General features: G+C 36.1%; 1 protein-coding gene across 4 annotated transcripts in view; it reads right to left on the bottom strand.

The window, feature by feature from the left end:
* The window catches only part of MICU1 (mitochondrial calcium uptake 1), a 220,716-nt gene that overhangs the window by 182,467 nt on the left and 20,364 nt on the right, over positions 1–17,885 (bottom strand). For all 4 annotated transcript variants that reach the window (XM_036829181.1, XM_036829178.1, XM_036829180.1 and 1 more), the window contains exon 2: positions 1,938–2,099. In XM_036829181.1, the coding sequence (XP_036685076.1) occupies positions 1,938–2,098 (161 nt within the window). In that variant the 5' untranslated portion in view covers position 2,099. The remainder of the gene's footprint in view (positions 1–1,937; positions 2,100–17,885) is intronic.

Raw genomic sequence — 17,885 nt, 5'->3', positions numbered from 1 at the left:
GGGTACAAATGAACCTATTTACAAAACAGAAATTGAGTCACAGATGTAGAAAACAAACTTATGGTTACCAAGGGGGAAAGTAGGGAAAGGCATAAATTGGGAGACTGGGACTGACATATACACACTACTATATATAAAATAGATAATTAATAAGAACCTACTGTATAAAACTGAAGTATAGTTGATGTACAGTAAGTTACAGGTATACAATACAGTGATTCACAATTTTTAAAGATTATACTGCAGGATGGTGAATTTTATGTTATACATATTTTTTACCACAACAACAACAAAAATGCACTGAAAGAAGAAATGTGAGACCAAAAGAATCACAAACAGGTATTTAGATAAAAACTTGCACTTGAAAGAAAATTCTACATGAAGACAAATCATCTGATGGGCTTCCTATGTTCATCCTATTATGAACAGCAAGAAAAAAACTGAATGTTCAGTAAAGGCCCCTTGGGCTAACTAGAAATTGAAACTGATAATCTATTCTATAAAGATTTTTCCTACTTACTCAGCCAAGGTAATGACTCTATTCCTTCAACCTCCTACACTATTTAGTGACTGAACCTTAACATGTAATTTAGGCTGGTTTTACAAGACCTTCACTGTGCTTACCACCCTCTGGTTTAGTGAAAAGGACTAAAGGCATTACTAAGACTCTACTGGTAAAATTTGTGGAGGCCCTCCAAATACCTTGGCCAAAGCATTGTCATTGGTCCTTCTAAATCTCAGATCCACCCCTTTTGGAACTCATAAACTCTCACCCTTTGAAACAGTCACAGGATGCCCAATGCACTTGTCTCCTGCTTCTTCTGACCTACAAATGATAAAAGAAGAGATACTCCAATATTCCAAAGACCTAATTGCTTCTATTAAAAATAATCATGCTTTGGTAAAGCAATCTTTTCACAGTGCACTCTTTGGAGATGAAGACCTTAAGCATCACACCTTGCACCTGGAGATTCTGTCTACTGGAAAAGACATCTCCAGAAGAACTCTCTTCAAGCTTGCTGGAGAGGCCTCTATCGGGTACTGCTAACCAACCCTTGTGCTGCCAAACTCCAAGGAAGAGACTGTTAGATTCACATCACAAACCTAAAGAAAGCGCCAAACCCTGACTGGACCTGCACGTCATCTGGTGACCTGAAACCAAAGATTTCCTGAAATTGAAGGAGACAACATCTGATGAGACAGCTATCCCAAGATATCTGGACAAGGCCTGTTGGAAATGTGTTGCCAAAACCTTTAATGATGACAATGTTTCAGATGATTTCCAACGTCTATGATCTTGGTAACAGTGAACTTCAGATAAAACATGCATGAGAGTTCTCCCTCTTACACCTCCTTGTTACTCAAATGTGACCTCAACAGGTTTCCAATCTGTGCACTTCCTCTCCAACGTCAGACATTAGATCCAGGAAAGTTCCTCCCTGGCACTGAAATATGAAAACTCACTGACAGTAGAAAACCTGGTTCTTGATCAGCAATGCTTTCAGAGAAAGATCTTGGTCAAAAGGGGAAAATGTAAAAAATTAATAAACAGAAACCTCAATTAGAGCCAGGGGGAGCTCTCACACTCTGTAATGATAGCAGAGCCCAACAGGAAGAAGAAAGACACCTCTTCTTTCCTGACAAGGACTCAGCCAATAAAAAGCCATGGACTCTGTTTATTATACCCCTCCCAACTTCTTTTTCACCCTATAAAAGACAGGCAGACCTTGAAGCAGAATATTTCCTATTTGTTGTTTTGACATGATAGCTTAATTCCCTGAAACATCTCATTTCATAGACAAATATTATCAATGCCAAATGATTTAGCAAAGAAATTCTGATACAAAGTCAAGCCAGAAATCAATCCCTTTTAGATAACAGAGACAACTGGAAGAATAAAAGTACATGCAGGAACAGGATGCTCAGATAACACTCACCTCTTCCACAAGAGACCAGTACTTGCAGTTACTGCAGATGCTCCAAGAAAAGCCACCATCATCAGCCGTCGCCTGATCTGGGTGGGCTGTGATGCTCTATGGTACCATCGAGAGCCCACTGCCAGCTCTGCTAATGCAGAAATAGAGTTAAGACGAAACATCCTGTGGACAAAAAGTAGAAATGTTATTCCTAGTTGGTGGCAGTGACAGTGATGATGATGATAATAACAGTATTAACATCACCAACAAATACTAAGTACTTAATGGCAGACAGTATTCTAAACACTTGGCAATACTATGTATTATCCCATTTAATCCTCAGAACAATCAGATGAGAAAAGTACTACTACTTATAAACCTTATATATCAGTCAAGGTACAATTAGAAGAAACCACATGGTAATTTGAACAGGGAAAATTTAATATAAAGCATTATTAATTACAACAGTCAATTAAGTACCAAGGGGTAAAGAGACATTAGATACAGGGAGCAGTCACTACTTAAAGGGCTGTTGCAGAGCAACAAAAAAGGAATAAATCTGTAAACGGGCCACTCCCAACAGGGTTGAGATCCGGACACTCTGGTGAGGACGCAGCCATGGATGTCTGAGAAATTTACTAAAGTGCTACACCAAAAGAACTCACTGTAAGGCCATCTGCAGGTGACTGAAGGAGAAACAGACATTTCTTCTTGATTACATGACTTTTTGTAGTGGCAGTTCATTCAAATCACACAAAGTATCCATACTTCTCCCGTTTGATTTTCTCAAAGCATAGTTTATTTCTTCCTGATTTAAATTACCTTGCACTTTGTATGTATATCCACATATTCACGTATTTGTTCATACATAACTTTGCCTCCCCGCAACCCTCAATATACACAATTGCTTCTGAGCTTCCTTTAAGGCCAAAATTATTCTTTTCCTCTTTGAAAACACACAGTCTAACATAGAGCCTGTTACATTACAGCTGCTTAAAATATTTAACTATTTTACTTTAATATGAAAAATGTCAAGTTGCAAATTATACAGGTACTGGCTCTGAACATTTACGTACATTTCTCAACCCCAAGACACTAAGAAAACTATATCTTTTATTGTTTGGGTTCAGGTCAAGTTAGACTATTTAGCTGTCTCCTAACATCACCGAGGTGGTTACTGATTCTTCTCTGGGACCTATACCTATAATCTCTTAAGTAAACCTTTCTCCTAGCCTCCTTCATTCAACCTAGGTCCACTGCCAAAGTTGGAGCTAAATCTTGCCCTTAAAGATAAAGTGGGAAATAATTAATTTTTTCTCCTATATGCTATGACCTAAGCTTCAGCACCACAATTCTTACATCCCTTCCAATCCTAGAAATCACCTCATTTTATTGCACATACTCTAGCAAATTCCAGCACCAAGGAGACTGTCTTTTATGTTTTCTTCCATCCGTCAACTTCTGATTCATTTAAAAATTAACATTTTCCAAACCCACAAATGCATTCATACATAGCACTGCTTTCGTCTGTAACAAAGACAAGCACAACTAAAACATTCATATCTGGAGAAAACATTATTCATCACTGACAACAGAAAGAAAAGAGCATTTGAAAGTTCTCAATGTGAAAGACAAATAACATAACCAATTCAAAAGCTGGACTAGGCAAGGGGTATAAGGCTGGAAGAAAAGTTTACAACATCTGATCAGATATGGAGAATATATAAATGATCAAATAGGAAAGCTGTGATCACTTGAGAAGATCCTTTGAATGCTGCACTGAGAATTTTGATCACATATACAACACACAGGGAGCCACTGAAGTCCTTAAAAGGAAAATAACATGATGCAAACATTTTTAAAAGAATTCCAATCTATCTAATAGCAGTGAATAGAATAAACTACAAAGAACCATAGGCAGAGAGAGCTAACAGGGAAGTAATGAGTACAGTCAGAGGCAGCTAATAACCAAAACTATTGTGATGAGCACCTAGATCAGGATGGTTAAGTTTAGAAACCAAAAATAAAATAAAATAAAATTTTCCAAAGAGAAACAAAACTATCAGATATCAGTGTTTGACACACATCAGTATCTAACTGCATTGGAATTCCCTGGTGGTCCAGTGGTTAGGACTCTGCACTCTCACTGCTGAGCACCCGGGTTCAATCCCTGGTTGGGGAACTGAGATCCTGCAAGTCGTGTGGTGTGGCAAAAAAAAAAAAAAAAAAAAAAATCTAACTGCATAGAAGATGTGGAAGACAAAAAGGGGAAAGAAATTAAAATAATGACAACACTAAGGAATATGGTAGAAAGTGAAATGGAATAGGAATCCAATGACCCAAGATCTAGTCTCAACTCTACTACTAAACAGTTGTGCACAAAGGAAGTACATCTCTCCTCCTCAGAGAAGAGTATACCCATTGATGAGAGAACTACCTACAGGAGCTTTAGGGCTTCTTTCATCTCTTTAATGGTCCCATACCTCTGGTGAAAAAAGGTATGGCAAAATTTAATCTACTTCAATTGGGGGGGGGAGGGACTAAGACCATATCATATATTCAAGATTTATTAGCTTTGAGAATCCATACCTGTATGCTATGGCTCCAGAGGATTTTAAAGTTTGGAGGTTCTGAGTTATACTAACACTCCACTTACATTTGATGTTGTAATTCAAATGTTACTGTCTACATCTCATTTCACCACTGGTTTTAATCTCATTCCCCAAAGTACACATCAATATATATATCTAGTCATCTACTCTAGTGTAATTTCCAATAGATGCCAAGTAAACAGAGGAAAAAAATTATCCCACTGAGAACAGGCTCTATTATAATTTAATTCTCAGCTTTGTACTGAAGAAATAGTGTAACTAGGTGAATGTGTTAATTTTTGATGAGAGACCGTTTAAACAGATTTAAGGAGATCAGCTTTCCAACTGAGTCTGGAAAACTGAATAGGCCAACTGGCAGCAGTTATGCAGTAATGAAGATTAACATGCAGATTTATGACATGGATTAAATTAAATCAAAATCAGTGCATTTTTCTCCTTCCTATCAGTCCCCATCCTTCTCCCAAAAAAAGGCATGCCTCTAAAAAATAGCTTTGATTGCAACTGAAAAAAGATGAAGAGGTATTTCTAATCAAGAAATGTCAAGAGAAGCAAGTAAAAGATAATCTTGTTACCAAAGAAAAGCATTATCTATCCAACAAGAAACAGAACAAGTTGTTTTTTTTAAAAAAACAAAAAACCAAAAAACCTGTAACAGTATATCACTGCTGTGTTTCTATATCTATTATTTTTAAACTATCATGCTTAATGTATTGCTTTTGGTAACTTTCAAAGGGTCACAGAACCAGAAAATCACTTAATTCAACATCCTTATTTTAAAGGTGAAGCAACTAAGATCTAGATAAGTTATGTAGTTTACTCATAGCTAATTAGTACAAAAACCTACAATAGATCCCAAAATTCTTGATTCCCAAATAAATAACGTAAGGGGGGGAAACCTTTTCAAAACTGTTCCCAGAAAAATAAATATAATAGCCACACTTCAAAAGGAGATCAAGTGTCCAATTACAGAAAGATAAACAATGTTATAATGACAGAATACAATGTAGTATAAATATTAAAAATGATAACCATTAAGAAGTATTAAAATATTATTTCACAAAATAACAGAAAGTTGGGCTAAAGATATAAAAAGACAGTTGAAAAACAGAAGTAAACATGGCTCTATAATCTATGAAGATACTTAATATCACATAATAAGACATGCATATTAAAACTATACTGACAAACTGTTTTTCACTCATTAAGCTGGCAAAATCCAAAAGTTTTAAAACATACTAGTTGGCAATGCTGTAGAAATGGCACTGCTGAGGAATGTGTAAATTGGTACAATCTACAGAGGGCAATTTGGTAATATCCATCAAAATCACCTATATAAATTGCATATATTGACCCAGCAATTCCACTTCTGATATAATACGCTATTGATATACTTGCACACCTTTGAAACTACACACGCACACATTCATTGCAACATGGTTTGTAACAAACAGCAAAAGACTAAAAACCACCCCAGTGATCACCAAGAGAGAACTGGTTAAACTACGACAAATATCAATATATACAAGGCAATACCACATAGCAATAAAAAGAAAATGAAAAAACTATGTATAGATTTGGAAAGGTTCTCAAAACATACTGTTATCTTAATAAAGCAAGGTGTGGGACAACATATATAGTATGCTACCTTTCATGTAAAAAGAGGGGAAACAAGAATGCATATTTGTATGTTCTTATTAATTCTGGAAGGACACACAAAATAGTAATAGCAATAGTGCCAGCGGGGGTGGGAGATGGGTGAGATATGAGACAGGGAGATTTTTTTTTTAACATCTTTATTGGACTATAATTGCTTTACACTGGTGTGTTAGTTTCTGCTTTAGAACAAAGTGAATCAGCTATACATATACATATATACCTATATCTCCTCCCTCTTGAGTCTCCCTCCCACCCTCCCCATCCTGCCCCTCTAGGTAGTCACAAAGCACCGAGCTGATCTCCCTGTGCTATGCGGCTGCTTCCCACTAGCTATCTATTTTACATTTGGTAGTATATACAAGTCCATGCCACTCTCCCACTTCGTCCCAGCTTACCCTTCCCTCTCCCCATGTCCTCAAGTCCATTCTCTACATCTGCGTCTTTATTCCTGTCCTGCCCCTAGGTTCTTCAGAACCTTTTTTTTTTTTTAAAGATTCCATATATATGTGTTAGCATACAGTATTTGTTTTTCTCTTTCTGACTTACTTCACTCTGTATGACAGACTCTAGGTCCATCCACCTCATTACAAATAACTCAATTTCGTTTCTTTTTATGGCTGATTAATATTGCATTGTATATATGTGCCACATCTTCTTTATCCATTCATCTGTCAATGACTCTTTTTGAATTATGGTTTTCTCAGGGTATATGCCCAGTAGTGGGATTGCTGGGTCATATGGTAATTCTATTTTTAGTTTTTTAAGGAACCTCCATACTGTTCTCCATAGTGGCTGTATCAATTTACATTCCCACCAACAGTGCAAGAGGGTTCCCTTTCCTCCACACCCTCTCCAGCATTTGTTGTTTGTAGATTTTCTGATGATGCCCATTCTAACTGGTGTGACATGATACCTCATAGTTTTGATTTGCATTTCTCTAATAATTAGTGATGTTGAGCAGCTTTTCATGTGCTTCTTGGCCATCTGTATGTCTTCTTTGGAGAAATGTCTATTTAAGTCTTCTCCCCATTTTTGGATTGGGTTGTCTGTTTTTTTAATATTGAGCTGCATGAGCTGTTTATATATTTTGAAGATTAATCCTTCATCCGTTGATTCGTTTGCAAATATTTTCTCCCATTCTGAGGGTTGCCTTTTTGTCTTGTTTGTAGTTTCCTTTGCTTTGCAAAGGCTTTTAAGTTTCATTAGGTCCCATTTGTTTATTTTTGTTTTTATTTCCATTACTCTAGGAGGTGGATCAAAAAAGATCTTGTTGTGATTTATGTCAAAGAGTGTTCTTCCTATGTTTTCCTCTAAGAGTTTTATAGTGTCCGGCCTTACATTTAGGTCTCTAATCCATGTTGAGTTTATTTTTATGTATGGTGTTAGGGAGTGTTCTAATTTCATTCTTTTACATGTAGCTGTCCAGTTTTCCCAGCACCACTTATTGAAAAGGCTGTCTTTTCTCCATTGTATATTCTTGCCTCCTTTATCAAAGGTAAGGTGACCATATGTGTGTGGGTTTACCTCTGGGCTCCCTATCCTGTTCCACTGATCTATATTTCTGTTTCTGTGCCAGTACCATACTGTCTTGATTACTGTAGCTTTGTAGTATAGTCTGAAGTCAGGGAGCCTGATTCCTCCAGCTCCATTGTTCTTTCTCAAGATTGCCCTGGCTATTTGGGGTCTTTTGTGTTTCCATACAAATTGTGAAATTTTTTGTTCTAGTTCTGTGAAAAATGCCATTGGTAGTTGGATAGGGATTGCATTGAATCTGTAGATTGCTTTGGGTAGTAGAGTCATTTTCACAATGTTGATTCTTCCAATCCAAGAATATGGTATATCTCTCCATCTGTTTGTATCATCTTTAATTTCTTTCATCAGTGTCTTATAGTTTTCTGCATATAGGTGTTTTGTCTCCTTAGGTAGGTTTATTCCTAGGTATTTTATTCTTTTTGCTGCAATGGTAATGGGAGTATTTCCTTAATTTCTCTTTCAGATTTTTCATCATTCGTGTATAGGAATGCAAGAGATTTCTGTGCACTAATTTTATATCCTGCTACTTTACCAAATTCATTGATTAGCTCTAGTAGTGTTCTGGTAGCATCTTTAGGATTCTCTATGTATAGTATCATGTCATGTGTAAACAGTGACAGTTTTACTTCTTCTTTTCTGATTTATATTCCTTTTATTTCTTTTTCTTCTCTGATTGCTGTGGCTAAAACTTCCAAAACTATGTTGAATAATAGTGGTGAGAGTGGGCAACCTTGTCTTCTTCTTGATCTTAGTGGAAATGGTTTCAGTTTTTCACCACTGAAGACGATGTTGGCTGTGGGTTTGTCATATATGGCGTTCATTATATTGAGGTAAGTTCCCTCTATGCCTACTTTCTGGAGGGTTTTTATCATAAATGGGTGTTGAATATTGTCAAAAGCTTTTTCAAGATAGGGAGATTTTTATCACATACTATTTCAGTTTTAAAACTATGCTTATGTATTTATCCAGACAAACAGTATTTCATGCAAGCATCTTCAGTGAAGTTTAAAGACAGAATACAAAGTAATATGTGCATGCCAATTAAAATAATGTAAAATATGTGTACCTTTTTAATTTATAAAAAAATTTAGATGATGCAAATAAAATTTAAAGATTACTCTGGGGGAAGAGTTTTACTCAAACTTTTTCATTTAAAGGAAAATAAAGGCAGGCCCAGGTTGATGTTTCATCCTCCTCAGCCAAGAACTGTAATTTGCCAGACCTATTAGTGGGTTCAGGCCCAATAATGTCTCAGAAATCAACCCATATCATGGTGAATTTCCCTAGTAAGATAAGCCTTACTCAAATCAAATTCATATCCTGATACTCTGATTACTGGCACATCCTGATTCAACTTACCAAACTATTAGAACTCCAGACCTTATCCTGAGCCTGACTTAATATATCTGCTTGCACTTTCTATATTATTATGCCTCTGGTATTTATGACCTCTGGCAACTGCACATTTATAGAACAACTGCTTGGCTCTTCCACTCCTGACACTGGCCTACATAAACCTCTTTTGTACTATTTCTGACTGTTACCCAGCACTACTGTTAAAAGCAACATCTGTTAATACTGAGGCCAAAATAAATTTCTGAGATCTACCTAAATTTGGCTATCAACAAAACTCAGACCTCAGTTAACTAAAACTTCAAGGTTTCAAAGTGTCTAGTCTACATGAACTAAGATTCTGAGAAAACAAGGACTGAGTCTCCTTTATATCTGTATTTCTAGACTCTGTCTAGAGCTAGTATACATAGCTGATGGGTCAGTGCACTCCATGAACCTGGAAATATGTTTGCTCTCTGAGAACCACATTATAAAATCAGCACTATCTGGAGTGCCCACAAGAATTCACTCTAGTCATCCCAGTGGCAGCTGGATACTAACCATAGAATTGGATTCAGTAGGCCATCAGAGCCTCAGCCATTAAGTATCTTAATTATACACTTAACTCTCTTTTATTCTATTTCCATGCTCACTAAGTAATTTGTACTTCCTATTTAGATTGCCTTCAAAGAGAGAACATGTTGATCAGAAGATGGGAGTTTCTAGTTCTTATGGTAAATTAATAAACTGGCAATCTGCAATCTGGTTTATAATTTTAATCTCCCATGATATTACTCAGTCTAAAGAAGCTTCTCTGAATCCAACCAATTCCAAGGCAGTGATAAGATCCAGTTTAAGGACTTCCAAGGTTCAAAGCCAAGGTCTTGGACTATGGTGACATCTTGCCCCTCTGCCTTGCCATTTCATTCAAACTTACACCCCAGTGAGAATTTCTCAAAAGCTTTGTATGGCCAGAGTCATAGAACCTAGGGATCCACACTCACTTTCCCTTCTGCCCAGGGTGTAATCAAGTTACGGGAAGAGAATAAAGGAAGAGTCTAAAGAAAGGAAAATCATGGGAATATTGTTTTGCTGGACATGATACAGATTTTTGTGTGGAATAAGCAAGACTACTTGCATTTTTGTTACAATAATAATACAGGAATACACTTTTATTGTTGAAAATGTTGTTGTAGAGAAATACATAAGAAACTATGTATTCTTTTTCATACATCTGAAATTCCACCACTCTCCCTAGAAGAAAGAACAGAAGAGGGAAAATAAGAATGCATATTTGTATATCCCATCAAAGGATATACAGACATACCTCTTTAACTACTACAGAGTATTTCATTCTATGACTGTTCCACTATGACTGTTTAACTATTTGCCAATTAATACAGTAACGTTGTTTCCATACTCTGCCATTACAAATATAGCTCAGAGCCTTTTTTCCCTATGCATTTATTTTTATTCAAGTATATCTGTGGGACAGATATCTAAAAATGAAACTGTTAGGTTAAAAGAGTGTGATCGTTTTTAAGGTTTTTAAAAATTCTATTGAAGTATAGTTGATTTACAATGTGTTAATTACTTCTGTACAGGAAAGTGACTCAGAGATATATATATATATTCTTTTTCATATTCTTTCCCACTATGATTTGTCACAGGATACTGAATATAGTTCCCTGTGCTATACAGTAGGACCTTGCTGTTTATCCATCCTATATATAATAGTTTGCCTCTGCTAATCCCAAACTCCCATTCCTTCCCTCCCCTACCCCCATTTTTGACTTTGATAGATACTGCTAAATTACCCTTCAATACTGACATTCCAATTTACACACCACCAGCAGTGTATGAGGGTATTCCTTTCCCTGCACTTGCTATTCTCAATCTTTTCCATTTATATGAGAGATAAAAAATCTAAGTAAATGAGTTTGATAATATCTGTTTAGTAAATGAGTTTGTTAATATTTGTTTACTTTTCAAGAGTCCATCTTTCTTTGGTGTTCTGAGGACCATTCGAATATTAAGCTGTATTTATTTTCTTTTGTTCCAGTCATATTCCCAGTCCTCAGCCTTCATCTTTCCTTATTTGCAAAAAAAAATAAAAGGCGGGGGGGGGGGCGGCATTTGTTTCACCTAGATTTTTTCAGTTATAAAATAGTATGTTTACGTTAGATGTAATATTAACACTATTTCATTCAATGTTATTTTTGAGTAGAATGTTATTTTTATTAAACAACAAAAAGGCTATAACTTCCTTAATCTGAACCATTTCAATACTCTTCTTATTCAATCTGACTGAGCTCCACCAGATCTGACTGGGAAGATTTTTTCCATCTAATGTTTTGCTTTCTAATGGCTAGTTATACTTTCAAAATACTTGAATTGATTATCCTTTCATCACATTACTGAAAAGAATGATTTAATCTAAACAGTAACAAAGTTCTCAAAAATACCCCTCAAGTGTTTCATCTTCACACAAGCTAAAATTTACACTTCACACATACTAAAATTACAGTGTGCCCAATTCAACTGCAGTAGAGGGACATAGCTACTTCAGTGTTTCACAACAAAGACGGATGCACTTTTTCGTATGTACTTTTTCGTAATTTATTTTACGAAAGCTACAACCTAGAACAACTTATTAAATACACACTAGGCAGTAGTGCAAACATCAACAAGTGTATTTATTTCACTGATATGTGTAATACTTCTTCTCTGCAAAGGGTGTGTGTTATCCCCAAAGTCCATGCAATCTATGAAAGCAATAGTTGCAATGAACACAGGAGAATAAATAACAGAGAAAAAATGAGCATCTCCTATTGCTATATTTAAGATTTATGGACTTCTGAGAGCAGAATTAAGTAGCTTCAGATTAGTCCGTCAAGTTGTTCCTTGGGCAAACTATAAGGATTATTGTAATTAATATTTTCATAATTGATTTCATATTCATAGTTTATATACCCACAGAGCTCAACAAACTGGGCTTATACGTCTTCATGAAAGCACAAACATGAGGACTGTAACTAATACAATACACAAAGCCTAATACAATACTTTGGGCATCAGACAGATTTAAATAGAAATATAAGATTTTGAATAATGCCTAATAATTATAAAAATATTGACTATATAATAGGCTATTGGACTGGAAGTGAGGATAGTCAAGTTTCTGGCTTGGTTTTATTATTGTTTCTAAATGTCTTAACATGGCAAACTATTTCTGTATTACTCCTCTGACCAGCCCCTCTTTATTTTAAAAATTAATTTATTAATTTATTTATTTTTGGCTGCGTTGGGTCTTCGTTGCTGCGCACGGGCTTTCTCTAGTTGCAGTGAGCGGGGGTCACTCTTTCGCTGTGGTGCGCAAGCTTCTCACTGCGGTGGCTTCTTTGTCGTGGAGCACAGGCTCTAGGCGCGCGAGGTCCAGTAGTTGTGGCAGGTGGGCTCAGTAGTTGCGGCACGCGGGCTCAGTAGTTGCGGCGCGTGGGCTTAGTTGCTCCACGGCAGGTGGGATCTTCCCGGACCAGGGCTCGAATCCGTGTCCCCTGCATTGGCAGGCAGATTCCCAACCACAGCGCCACCAGGGAAGCCCGAGGCCCTCTTTAGATGCAAATGAAATCCCACATCGTCCATAAAAGCTATGTAAAATAATTACCACTCTTGATTTCTTCCTCTGAATTCCTGTAGAATTAACATTCTGTACCATTATTATGGTACCTTGTTTATTAAATCATTTTCATGTATACCTGCCAACTTGCCAAAGAGACTGCAAATCTAAAGATATGAAGTATATTTTAGGCTTCTTAGTATCCTAAGTGCCAGTTAATAAATCTGAAGTTATTACTAACAGTAATAACAGATATTAATGTTCAATTACACTAGAGTTCATACAGAAAACTTAGGGCCTCTTTCTACCTCTACTACCATCCTGCTATGTGATCAGTAAAAGCCTTATTCTTCTCTAATAATGCAGGGAGATGCACAGCACAGGTGGTTATTCCTAAATCCTTTCTGGCTTTAAGAGTTCATTTCAGAAAAACAAAATGTAAAGGTGTTTTGTACTTTTTGGAAGAAAGTCATCCTGAATGGTTATTAATGACATAACATCCTACATTAGCCTCACTGGCTTAAGAAAATTTCATATAATCCAAAATGTCCAACTGTCATTATTTCATTTAAGTCATTAGCTATTTATTGAGCAAGGTACTGTGAGGGTACTGCAAGAGGCACAAAGATGAGCAAGACATAATGTGCCCAAGAACACCTTATAATTTGGTAGTGGACATAAAACAACTATTCAAATAACCATAATGCAACGCAGGAAAAAAGGTAAGAGCTATAAGAACACAGTAACATAGAGTCAAAGAAAGGAAAAATTACATTAGGTGGGTAAGTGGAAAAGGCGTAAGAAAGGATCCAAGGAAGATTTACTTAGGGTAGGAAAAAGTTAAGCATTCTTTACAAGACTTTGAATGTATTATCTTAGAAGCCTTTGTTATTTTACCTGAGGAATGGGATAAGGTACCAGAAATATAATCTTTACTGTACAACAATGACACTTCTAAAAATGCAATAATATATTAGATTTCAATTATGCCAAATAATTTTTAAAACATCTCTATACATTTCTTTTAGAGGAAATGAATCAGACTGAAAGTTCTGCAATGAAGACACTAGGATGACTGCCAAAATACAGTAAAGATTAATGTTCACGTCTAGAAAAGATGCATTTTCATACCTCAAAGTGACATTACTGACAGTATAAATAAGGAAAGCTCACACTTCAGCTCACTCTGTTCTGAGAAGTGAGTATTTTTCAACAGCAGAGAAAGAGCTATTTTAATGATCTGGGGAATGTAAAGTTAATTTAAGTCACAGAAGTCTCTAACAGTTAAAAAAAAAAAAAAACAACACAGTAACTGTAGGCACAAAAATCATCTCACAGAAATATTAGGTTTGACACAGAACTTTTGTACATATTCTTGCTAAATGAAGATGCTATAGAAAAGCAGGTCAATATCGCATAGTACTCAACTTTCTGAAACTCTGTGAAACATTCCTTCATCCAGCTAAGAACCTCCGAAGTTCACTTTTTCAAAATACATACACACCTGGATGCACACACATATCATAGAGCCTTTTTTTTTTTTAAACATCTTCATTGGAGTATAATTACTTTACAATGTTGTGCTTCTGCTGTATAACAAAGTTATATGTATACATATATCCCCATATCCCCTCCCTCCCACCCTCCCTATCCCACCTCTCTATGTGGTCACAAAGCACCGAGCTGATCTCCCTGTGCTCTGCAGCTGCTTCCCACTAGCTATTTTACATTTGGTAGTGTACATATGTCAATGCTACTCTTTTACTTCATCCCAGCTAACCCTTCCACTTCCCCGTGTCCTCAAGGCCATTCTCTACATCTGCGTCTTTATTCCTGTCCTGCCCCTAGGTTCATCAGAACCACTTTTTTTTTCTAGGTTCCATTTGTATGTGTTAGCATACAGTATTTGTTTTTCTATTTCTGCTTTACTTCACTCTGTATGCTAGACTCTAGGTCCATCCACTTCACTACAAATAACTCCATTTCTTTTTATGGCCGAGTAATATTCCACTGTATATATGTGCCACATCTTCTTTATCCATTCATCTGTTGATAGACATTTAGGTTGCTTCCATCTCCTGGCTATTGTAAATAGTGCTGCAATGAACCTTGTGGTACATGTCTCTGTTTGAATTGTGGTTTTCTCAGGGTATATGCCCAGTAGTGGGATTGCTGGGTCATATGGTAGTTCTATTTTTAGTTTTTTAAGGAACCTCCATACTGTTCTCCATAGTGGCTGTATCAGTTTACATTCCCACCAACAGTGCAAGAGGGTACCCTTTTCTCCACACCCTCTCCAGCATTTATTGTTTGCAGATTTTCTGATGATGGCCATTCTGACTGGTATGAGGTGATACCTCATTGTGGTTTTGATTTGCATTTCTCTAATGATTAGTGATGTTAGCATCCTTTCATGTATTTGTTGGCAATCTGTATATCTTCTTTGGAGAAATGTCTATTTAGGTCTTCTGCCCATTTTTGGATTGGGTTGTTTGTTTTTTTGATATTCAGCAACATGAGCTGCTTGTATGTTTTGGAGATTAATCCTTTGTCAGTTGCTTCGTTTGCAAATATTTTCTCCCATTTTGAGGATTGTCTTTTCGTCTTCTTTATGGTTTCCTTTGCTCTGCAAAAGCTTTTAAGTTTCCTTAGGTCCCATTTGTTTATTTTTTATTTTATTTCCATTACTCTAGGAGGTTGGTCAAAAAAGATCTTGCTGTGATGTATGTCATAGAGTGTTCTGCCTATGTTGTCCTCTAAGAGGTTTATAGTGTCTGGCCTTACATTTAGGTCTTTAATCCATTTTGAGTTTATTTTCGTGTACGGTGTTAGGAAGTGTCCTAATTTCATTCTTTTACATGTAGTGTCCAGTTTTCCCAGCACCACTTATTGAAGAGGCTGTCTTTTCTCCACTATATATTCTTGCCTCCTTTGCCAAAGATAAGGTGACTATATGTGCATGGGTTTATCTCTGGGCTTTCTATCCTGTTCCGTTGATCTATATTTCTGTTTCTATGCCAGTACCATACTGTCTTGATTACTGTAGCTTTGTAGTATAGTCTGAAGTCAGGGGGCCTGAATCCTCCAGCTCCGTTTTTCTTTCTCAAGATTGCTTTGGCTATTTGGGGTCTTTTGTGTTTCCATACAATTGTAAAATTATTTGTTCTAGTTCTATGAAGAATGTCATTGGTAGCTTGATAGGGACTGCACTGAATCTGTAGATTGCTTTGGGTAGTATAGTCATTTTCACAATGTTGATTCTTCCAATCCAAGAACATGGTATATCTCTCCATCTGTTTGTATCATCTTTAATTTCTTTCATCAGTGTCTTATAGTTTTCTGCATACAGGTCTTTTGTCTCCTTAGGTAGGTTTATTCCTAGGTATTTTTTTCTTTTTGTTGCAGTGGTATATGGGAGTGTTTCCTTAATTTGTCTTTCAGATTTTTCATCATTAGTGTATAGGAATGCAAGAAACTTCTATGCATTAATTTTGTATCCTGCTATTTTACCAAATTCATTGATTAGCTCTAGTAGTTTTCTGGTAGCATCTGTAGGATCCTCTATGTATAGTATCATGTCATCTGCAAACAGTGACAGATTTACTTCTTCTTTTCCAATTTGGATTCCTTTTCTTTCTCTTCTCTGATTGCTGTGGCTAAAACTCCCAAAACTATGTTGAATAATAGTGGTGGGAGTGGGCAATCTTGTCTTTTTCCTGATCTTAGTAGAAATGGTTTCAGTTTTTCACCACTGAGAACGATACTGGCTATGGGTTTGTCATATACAGCCTTTATTATGTTGAGGTAAGTTTTCTCTATGCCTACTTTCTGGAGGGTTTTTATCATAAATGGGTGTTGAATTCTGTCAAAAGCTTTTTCTGCATCTATTGAGATGATTATATGGTTTTTCTCCTTCAGTTTGTTAATATGGTGTATCACATTGATCGATTTGCATATATTGAAGAATCCTTGCATTCCTGGGATAAACCCCACTTGATCATGGTGTATGATACCTTTAATATGCTGTTGGATTCTGTTTGCTAGTATTTTGTTGAGGATTTTTGCATCTACATTCATCAGTAATATTGCCCTGTAGTTTTCTTTTTTTCTGACATCTTTGGTTTTGGTATCAGGGTGATGGTGGCCTCGTAAAATGAGTTTGGGGTGTTCCACCCTCTGCTATATTTTGGAAGAGTTCGAGAAGGATAGGTGTTAGCTCTTCTCTAAATGTTTGATAGAATTCACCTGTGAAGCCATCTCCATAGAGCCTTTTTATTGCAATAATAAAATCTGAAACTCATGTCTGACGAGGGAAGAATGGAAGAGTAGCAATTTCCCTTCCTTGAACAACTGCATAGAAGAACAAATCAACCAAAGAAAGTCTATTTAAAACAAAAGCAAACAAACCATCCAGGAAACTACACAAATAATAACCAATATAAATTTTCTAAAACCACTAGGATGTGCTAATGTGTTGAGATGAGTAAGCTTCTTTCAATATTTAAAATTTCCATAAAACTACATCTCCAATTTTCGATTCAACTTTTGGAAATTAGGTAGCCATGGAGTTTTAATGGTTAATAAATACTTTTAATGTACTTAAGAACCATTAGAAAACTACAGGGTGAAAAAAAAAATCAGCTATCAATAAGGACAGTTTAAGCACTGCTCCAAAAGAAAATAGTGCCAAGAAAGTACTAACTGTACAAGGCAAAGGTCAGGGTGTGTAGAAGTGAAGAGGAAGAAGAGTAGTCTAGAGGAAGCATGTGGAAAACCATTTTTTACTCTCCACCTTGCCTAAACATCTTTGGTTTATCCAAAATTAAGATACATTTCAATTTCAAGCCCTATCTAAGCCTTAAAATTTTTATGGTTACTTTGCCATATTTTTGGCAACACCAGCAGTCACAAAATCTTAGTATATAACATAAAATTTCATTTAAAATGTTTCTGTTTAAACAATTCTTATTATAGGATAATCCAGCAATATGCTGTTAACCAATATTTGATTATTCAATTGGAATTTTCTAAATGTCAACTCTCACAGAATACAAAACTTAATCTTTATCATCAAATGAAAGTATAAAGTGTTAGGTTAAGGTTTGCTATGATATATATGATTTCAAGACAACAAACAGGGGTAGCTGAAGACATTAGCAGACACCTCATTCCTATCTCCCAATATTTCTCCAAAAGAAATGCAGAACAAGAAGGGGA

Source organism: Balaenoptera musculus, chromosome 16 (assembly GCF_009873245.2).
Source record: "Balaenoptera musculus isolate JJ_BM4_2016_0621 chromosome 16, mBalMus1.pri.v3, whole genome shotgun sequence".
Lineage (NCBI taxonomy): Eukaryota > Metazoa > Chordata > Mammalia > Artiodactyla > Balaenopteridae > Balaenoptera > Balaenoptera musculus.
Note: the sequence above shows the minus strand (reverse complement) of the source record. Positions and strands in the feature narration are given on the sequence as shown.